Here is a 9,361-nt window from a genome sequence, read left to right on the forward strand (position 1 = left end):
GAAATTTTGTACGTAACAGATCTGTTTAGTTAAATGGTCAGCGCACTCGACTCTCATGCCGGAGCTCCAGATTCCGATTCCCGTCGCCGCAAAAAAAAAAAATTAATCTCTTTCTTCCAAACATCATAATAATAATCAATAAAAATAATAAAGTAATAACAGCGCGAAGTACCTAAGAGGTGTAAAATATAGAACTAAGCGAAATTGAAATTAAATTTTTAAAAATTCGATTTCATAAAAAATTACTATCTTTGGATAGTAAAATCTAATATCTTAAAAGTCTGTTACCAATTTATTATGAAAAGCAGGAAAAATTACTATCCCAAATAGTAATTTCTACTATCAAATTTTTCTCAGTGTAATATCTGATGATGGTCTCCTGAGAAAATCGATCGCTCTCGTTATGGTTAGCATCAAAAGCCCACCGCATGTAAACACGTGTATACCTTCGGCTATATAATAGCTCCGCCGGTGCATTGTTGACGTTGGTTCTTTTATACCCCGATGTTCTACGATTCGTGCTTTGAATTTATACATTCCCAGCACGACTCTTATACCGGCGACGCTATGCGAGTATACGTAATATGCGCGCAGAGTAAGCCGTTATATCGTGCGCGCGCACGAATATTTCATTAGGGCGGTATACACGGGAATCCGATGCGCGGCGCTATTGCTAATACATGCACTTCGGAGATGAATAAAAAATGCGCTGGTACACAGCATCCGGCTAAATTCCATCAGAGCTCGGTGCACACAATGCGCCCCCGCGGATCTCCTCGCCTTGCGCGTAAACATTCTCGGTCTGCGCCGGAAATATTCCGCCGCCGCCGCCAACGGGCCGGGAGAATCCCGCGATATACACTGCACACGTGCACTCATTTGATCCCATAAACACACGATATCGTACGGCTAGCTGAGCCAACAATGGCCGCCGCTGCTTCTACTCGCAGGGATGAATGCTCGTGTGTACAGGATCGCGAATTCGCGGCCACGCTGGTCCCCCCAGGGGGCCGGGCAAGCCATACATCCTTGCGGACCATCGTCGCCTCGCCATAACCGATACGATATAATTCAGAGCTAGGAACGCATTACGGCCGCTGATGAGATTGATTGTCATCGGCGAGCACTAAATTTACAGCTGTCACCCGACCACGACGACGACATTACCGATCGTCGAGAACGATATAGGCGCGAGGCTGCATTCTCGTTGACGCGGACTATCGATCGCGCGATGTATACGAATTTTTCTATATGCAGCTGCCCTGAAACCCGCAGAGAAAATTCAGTCCTCGCGGTAGTAGCAGAGTCGCACATTCGCCTCTCGTGAAAACGTCTGAGTGGGCAGAGCCGTGAAAAAAGTGGCGAGTTCGAGGTTATACTTACACAGTCGCGCTGCTGCGGAGCTTTTCTCTTTTTTCTCTTGCTCTCTCCATCTCCGTCCTTTTGTCACAGGTGCGTGACCGCTCGAGCATTTCCCAGTGTAACTTGGGCACGAAGCGACGCTGTTATTACGACTCGAGACTCGGGAAAGAGAGAGAACACACGTACTGCATCAGGCGCTGCACTTGCGCACGTGAGAGTTTCTCTGCGCAGCGACAAAGCGAGTCCCTCTCAAGACAAATGAAGACGTCTAAGCTGGCGGGGATTTTTATTTATGCAAATTTTCGCGTTACTCCGACCGGCATCAGACACTGTTTCAGCCGGAAATATTTTCTTTGCTTTTCACGGGACTAATAAACGCACGGCCGGTCCGCTCGATTCCGCACCGACACGCACGCGGCAGCAGTTAATTAAAATGCTAATTTGCCGGGGCTCATCATGCCCTACTGAATATATAATATAATTATAATTCGCTAATTAAACCGGCAAAAATTGATTCAATTTTGCCGACGCCCGCGCTTGTATAAATATCATGTCCTTTCCGTATTAACCCTGTGCGGGCGTGTATCGCCGTGTGTCCTAATTAGTGCTCTTTCAGTTCTTGTTCCCGTTTTTCGAGCGGCAAAAAGCGCGTTAGAAAATGCATCTCGAGTATCCCGTGTCGCGCATTCGTTCTCAACAAAGCCCCGCCAGCTCCGATTTCAATCCGCCATCGTAAGCCGTCGTCGAGCAGTAATAGCAGTACATATAATATATGCACGCAGGCGTCTCGAAAATATAAGGAAAAACAGTTAAAAACAGCGGAGGCCGACATTGCGTGTATACGTATACCGCTAGCCTTTAATAACCTCAGCTCGCGTAGAGGGTCTATCATGCCACTCGATGCCGACGAGCCAGACACACACACACTCACCAATGGATGTTCGCGCCAACCGTGGCCGGGATTGTGTGTGCTGACGCGTCATTATATCGGGCGCGTCAGGGCCATCCGAAACCCGCCGCGGACGTGCTGTCATCGGGTTTCTAATTGCCGGCCTTTGTACCGCGCCCGGACCCGGCCGTCGGTGGAACAACCGCAAGTGCTTTTCTCTCCGGAGGTGTGCGCGACGCGCTCCTGAAAATTACGACCCCGACTTTCCCCGCTGCCGTTATTTCGCCGACGCGCTTAACTTGCGCTATTATTTGGATGCTTAAGGGATTAGGATGGCTATAAACTACGTATGACTGAGCGTCGATGTATGTACTTGGAATTTTGTGAAATAGACATTACAGTGATAAATAATACGACGGGTGTAGTTAACAATATATGAGTGACAATTTCCCTCGCGGTATGAGCTGTCACTCGACTATTTTAGCGGTAATGGAAGATTTTAGACAGACATGAATGAAGGCAATAAATTTTGACTCTGACGCATCAATGCATGAAATAGCGCGGTTTGAATTATTGGCAGATGTATAGCCGCGATATTCATATTTTTTTTTTACGTGGTATTTGGAACTCGAAAGTTCATCGCCTCATCTACGCAAGCCTTCCACGCTGCCCTATCTTGTGTCAACCCCACCCAAGATGCACCTCTCCGATCGACACCCACCCGTCCTATTTCTACTAGATCCGCTTTTACGTTGTCCTCCCATCTACGTCTAGGTCTACCTAAAGGTCGCGCTACCATCGGCCTGCCCTTCATGACATGCGCTGCCGTACGGTCGTCTCCCATTCTCGCTACGTGCCCTGCCCATCCCAATCTGCGCGATTTTATTATTCTGTTAATATTTGGTGACGCGTACAGATTGTGTAACTCATCATTGTGTAGTCTCCTCCATTCCCCGGTTTCCTCATCTTTCTTCGGCCCGTATATTCTTCGCAAGACTTTATTTTCAAATACCCTAAAACGGTTGTCCGCCTGCTTAGTGAGAGCCCACGTTTCGCACCCGTACAGAACCACCGGCAGTATTATTGTTCTGTATATTCTTATTTTAACGTTTTTAGACAACAGCCTCGACTTAAGTAAATTACTCACGGCGTAGAAGCAAGCATTACCCGAATGGAGTCTCTTATTTATTTCGACATTAATCTCGTTTCTATCATTTATGGTCGTACCCAGATACCTGAATTCGCTAAGCTTTTCAAAAGTAAAATTCCCAACTCTGAGATCTTCCTCCCCTCTGCAGATGCCTAGCTTATCCACAATCATGTACTTTGTTTTTGATTCACTCACTTCTAACCCTGTATACTCCACCGCTTTTATGAGGATTTCCGCGTTTCTTGCTACCGTTTCCCTACAATCCCCCAATATATCCAAATCATCTGCGTAGCCTAGTATCTGCGTTGTTCCATTAAGCGTTGCGCCTAGCTGGCTAACCTGCATTTTTCTAACGGCATACTCTAACGTTAAGTTGAACAGCACCGTAGAGAGCCCATCCCCTTGTTTTAAACCATCGCGTATCATGAAGGGTTCTGATACACATTACCGCCTACTCGGACCTTTCCCGTGCTTCCGTTCAGACATATTTGAATTAATCTCACGAGTTTTTTCGGTATACCGAGAAGTACTATAATTTGATACATTTTGCTTCGCTTAATAGAGTCGTACGCTTTTTTAAAATCTATAAATAGTTGGTGTATGGTTTCGCAAAATTCCCACTTTTTCTCTAACAACTGTCTTATGGTAAACATTTGATCGCTCGTCGATCTGTTACGCCGAAATCCGCACTGATAATCTCCTACTATATCTTCCGCGAATGGAGTGAGTCTAGCTTGTATTACGTTTGACAGAACTTTGTAGCACGTTGCTAAAAGTGAAATACCCCTATAGTTATTGCAGTCTGTCTTATCCCCCTTTTTAAAAATCGGTATAATGATAGATTCCTTCCAATTTTCGGGTATTGTTTCATTTTTCCAGATGGCACATATTAGTTTATAGATTTTGAAAGTGAGCTCGACGCCCCCATATTTGAGTAACTCAGCTGGTATAGAGTCATTTCCCGCGGCTTTGTTGTTTTTTAGTTTTTTAATCGCGGCTTCTACTTCTTGGTAGCTCGGTTCCTCCACGTGGGATTCAGCAGTGTGAATTTCGTCCCCTAATTCTTCGCTATTTTCGTGCACGTTTAATAATTTATCGAAATAATTTTTCCACAGCGACAGTAATTCGTTGTCATTTGTTACGAGGTCCCCGTTTTCGTCCTTCATCAATTGCGCTCTACTCCTAAAACCCTTTCTGATGGCGTTAATCCCTCTGTACATTTCGCGGGGGTTATTTTCCTTACTGTTAGTTTCTATTCTCCTAATAAGATTCTTTTGATACTCCCGCTTCTTATTTCTGTAGATCGCGCTCGTCTGTTTCCTTACGTTAGAATACTTATCTACGGTCCTATCGCTTCTATTTTGTAAGCTATCTAATTTAGCCTTTTTGCGCCTTTCAAACCAGAGTTCGCACTCTTCGTCAAACCATGGTTTGCTCTTTGGCTTTTTCTTTTTACCCAGTACTTTGTTCGCGGCCTCTTTTACCGTTTTTTCGATGTCCCCCCATAAGCTATTCGGTTCGTCATTCCCCTCCGGCGATGTGTTTGCTTCTTCAAGTGCCTGAAACCTGTTATTAATTTCTATCTGGTACCTAATTCGCTCTGTTCTATCTCGTAGTTTCTCAATATCGAAGCTTTCTACCTTGTTTGCTCGCTTACTATTTTGATTCGCTACTAGTCTAGCTCTTAATTTGGCTACTACTAGGAAGTGGTCCGAGTCGCTATCTGCCCCTCTGTAAGCCCTTACGTCAAGAACATTAGTATGACGTCTTTTTTCAATGAGGAAATGATCAATTTGGTTCTGTGTGGCCCCGTCCGGCGATGTCCACGTTGCCTTGTGTATGTTCTTGTACTTAAAACACGTAGTTTTGATTATAAGATCTTTTGCCGCCGTGAAATTTATGACCCTAATACCGTTATCATTGCTGACTTCGTGCAGGCTTTCCTTACCTATAGTAGGCCTAAACATTTCCTCCCTACCTATTTTAGCATTGAAATCGCCTAATACTATTCTTGTGTCGTAAGACGCGAACTGGTCGATTACCTGCTCTAAAGTTTCGTAATAGAGATCCTTAGCTTCTTCTTCTTTGTCCTCCGTAGGACAGTGTACATCAATAAATACATATCTATACCATTCACCTTCGATAATGATGTACGAGAGCCTATCATTGACGGATTTGAAACTTTTAACCGAATGTATGATGCTTTTGCTTACGAGAAATCCGGTGCCTAGAGATCCCCCACTCCCGGCCCCATACAGGTACGTGAAGTTACCCGATGCTAGTACTCCGCCATCTGGCCACCGCGATTCCTGTATTGCTACCAAATGTAGATTGTACCTATCAGCTTCCTTTTGGTTCGGATTTGAGTTTTTTGAGCCATGATGTTATGTTAAACCCGCGCGCTTCGGATCCTGTTCCGATCGCAGGTGAGTCCACCGTTCTAGAGGTGATAACCCCCATACCTCTCTAGAACTAAGTATGAGAGCTTTCCGACTTTGACGAGGACAGTGTCAACTCGTCGTCAGACACACTACGGTTTCATTCTCTCATCCTAACGCCCCCTGCAAGGCAGCGCGCCTTCGCTATCATCGTTACCGCGTAAGACCAGGTGACGAATCATTCTACACATCCCCTTTCGGGGCAGTTGTCATCGCTCCCGCATCCTCCTCGGCAGCAGGATTTTTGCCCATTTTTGTAATGTGTGATGAAAGAGATAGATTGAGAGATAAGAGATAATGTGAAGTGTTTTTGTTGTTGTGGTGCTTGCGTAGTGTGTCTAGATGAATGCGTTCGACAGTGTGGGCTCATCACACCCACGCCTGTTCCTATCGGCTGTCCGCGGCTGCTTATTCAATTTATTCGCAGCTAACCTCTTTCTCAGGGGCTGTCCTCTATCCGCAACCTAAGGACGCGCTGTGTAGTGGTGATAGGCACCCACCCATCCGATCTGGACGACAACGCCCAAGACCCGCTTAGGGTAGCGGCATTGTAACAGGCGATATTCATATAGAAAAACAAAAACATCTAACTCGAAATCGATACGGAATTCTTGCTGTATATAATTCGGCAGCGCGTTAAAGCTCGAATTTTTATTTTTTAAACGAAATTTCTACGTTACGAGATTAAGAGGGGACAAGCTGCGGAGGCAGCAGCGCGGTATACACAACACGGAAGGGGAAAGTGGGGGGGGGGGGGAGCAGCAACAGCGGAAGATAGGAGCGAGAGAAAAACGAGCTGGAGCAGACAGAATGAGACGAGTGGAGCTCGGAAGGGAAATAAATTGTATTCTCGGCGGGAAATTGGCTATAGTTCTGATCTCGTACGTAAGCTCGGAAATATCGTTCGGGAAAGAGAGTTAGTGATTTTGCACTTTTAGCGGTCAAGCGCCGGCGTCGTTTTTTCGCCTGTGCCTTGGCCCATTGTTCCAGCGGTGCTTCTGCTGCCGCAAACTCGCGCTGTTTTTTTTTTGTTTCCTCCCAGCTCGACAAAACGAATCGACGCGCACTGTTTCGCGCATTCGGAGCGTTGGGGAGCTTTCAATGATTTAACGAGCTTTGGAAATTCGCGTGCCCTCGCGCATACGTATCTATACGGGCGTTGACAAGCTCGCCTCGGCTGCGTGAGTGAGAGATAGCTTTACGAGAGTCGCGTATAGCGCCGCGCGCTACGCGATACTGGTTACATCCGTTGCCCGCGTGGCCAGCGACACAAACACGTGTCAGTCCGGCCGAGAACGGGGAGCTTCGCTTATTGCGCTGGGCGTGAAATTTTGTTTTTCAATTACTCGAACGCGCATTCCCGCGCGCGTTTTTTGTCGGCTCTAGAGCCAGCGTTCTGCATTATAACAGTTGACATCAGCGTCGTTTCGCTCCCCCCCCCCCTATTCCATATGTACATGTATATATAGGTCAGCTAGGTGGCTCTCGTAAATATTGACGATTGAATACGTCCGCAGGCGCGAAAGGCGTCGGCCTCGCTCGACGCGATGCAGATTTTCTCTGCGGACGATTATTCTTTTTTTTTCCCTCTGCTTTATCGATTCGTTTGCGTGGAAAAAAACGTTGAGACACTTTTATTCGCGTGGCGTATTTTTCCTAGCAAAACGGAGAAATGGATTTTGCGCCGGCCAGTGCGAGTTATTGTTTCGTTAGAGAATTGGAGTTTTCGATATTTTTTTGTAATTTTCCGACGATTTTTTCCATCAAGTCGTATTCCATCAACGCGTTGGTCTATAATAGCGTCAGCGACTCTATGAAGCAACTGAAATGTTCTGTGACGTCAGACGATAGGTTGGACAGAGTACAGTACTGCTACAGTAGACTCGTAGTGTGCTCGTCTCATATTGACAAGGGAAGCGAAAAAGTACCGATGCGCCATCTATCTTCGCTTATCAGCGATCAAACAGTCCGATGGTTCAAGCATGTCTGTTCTTTCCCGCGCGTAGAGTAAACAGAACCGTTAGTTTCGAGAAACGTCAATAGGTATAGCAATAAGTAAATAATATAATATGGTACTAAGAACTAAATGTACGCGAAATGACAAAAAATGAGTATACTCACTGGTTTCCGGAATTCTCGTATCATGAACGACTAGAAGCTGGGCTGCGAGTGAAGTCCTATGACCGGAAGTGCTTTCAGCCACACATTCGTATCTGCCGCTGTCTTCCGGTCGTGCAGACGATATCACTACTTTTGATCTCCGCCTGGAATATAGAAAAAGAAAGGATGTGTACGTTGCTCTAATATTGGCATCTAACCGAATGTTCACCCATAATTAGCTAATAAAAACTCATTGGCCACATATAATAAGCTGCGAATATAATCGGACAAATAACGGTCCGAATAAACGAAACTCCAATTTCAAAGGCGCTTATACGCGAGTCCCATTAGAAATCATCATCGAGCAGTTCGTGCCTTAACTGCAGCGCGTAGAGAGGCGATCTGAGCAAGCTCTCTGCCCCGAGCGCGCTGTACTCGAGGCGAAGCCCAGAAGAGAGTTCAAAGAAAATAAATAGAAACTATGCTCCTATACCCGGGCTTGCGTATACCTATATATACGCGTGCACTTCTCGGAGCTACTCTCGCCGTGCTGCGTATCCCCCCCCTCTCTCTCTCTCTCCAAGGGCTTTAACAAGGATTTCATTTCATTTACATATCTTCTCTTTCAGGTTATCCCATATACCGTCTACGCGTACAAGTACCTATAGATATATACATACACAGGTGGTGAGCTCGAGGAGGACACGGCGCCTGGAACGTTTTCCCGTTCGCCCGCACCCTTCCTCGCGCACGCGGCGTTTCACTTCGGCTTGGCGTAAGAGCCTAGCCGATGGGTCCCAGTCTTTAATCATGCAGCCCTCTATTAAACTCGGCTATTTCGCCTCCCCTCTCCGTCGCCCTCGCGAATAATTACCTTCAAGAGCCTCTCTGATTTTTACAAGAGACGAGAAAGCGAGCGCCCGGAAACTTCGAGTTTCTTCTGCGATTTTACTCCTTCTTTTTCTCTCTTGCACCCCCTCCCACCCTCTCCACCCCCTCTCTCGCTCTGTTTCATTTTATTCGCTTCTCTCCGCGACTCCGCGTCGGAAGTCAAACTCCTTTTTTGCACGTTAATGCCTTTGCACTTTGCTTTCACTTGTCATACGCCAGGGGAATTAAAAACGTCTTCTTATATTGTGCCATTCAGATGTCTGCGATTTTATATTTTATACTTCTGAGTGCTCCAAAAGAGGGGAAAAATGTAAAAAGCTTTCGGGATGACTCGGGCCGAGCCGAGAACAATGCGCGAGACTGTAATTGTCAAATTTCTCCTACATAGATATAGATAACGAAGACAATGAAATTCAAAGCAGCGAAACGCAATCTACAAATTATTTTGAACAGCCAGCATCACGCTCTTGTTTTTTCAGTAGAAGAAGGAATTATTCCTCGAAAATGAGAAATGAGTTCCAGAGCTATTCT

General features: G+C 46.0%; 1 protein-coding gene across 2 annotated transcripts in view; it reads right to left on the reverse strand.

Annotated features, from left to right (window-relative positions):
• Positions 1 to 9,361, reverse strand: part of LOC103316435 (protein vein) — a 278,093-nt gene that overhangs the window by 148,265 nt on the left and 120,467 nt on the right. For both annotated transcript variants that reach the window (XM_031928950.1, XM_031928949.1), the window contains exon 3: positions 7,961 to 8,103. In XM_031928950.1, the coding sequence (XP_031784810.1) occupies positions 7,961 to 8,103 (143 nt within the window). The remainder of the gene's footprint in view (positions 1 to 7,960; positions 8,104 to 9,361) is intronic.

The sequence above is a fragment of the Nasonia vitripennis genome, chromosome 4 (genome assembly GCF_009193385.2).
Source record: "Nasonia vitripennis strain AsymCx chromosome 4, Nvit_psr_1.1, whole genome shotgun sequence".
NCBI lineage: Eukaryota > Metazoa > Arthropoda > Insecta > Hymenoptera > Pteromalidae > Nasonia > Nasonia vitripennis.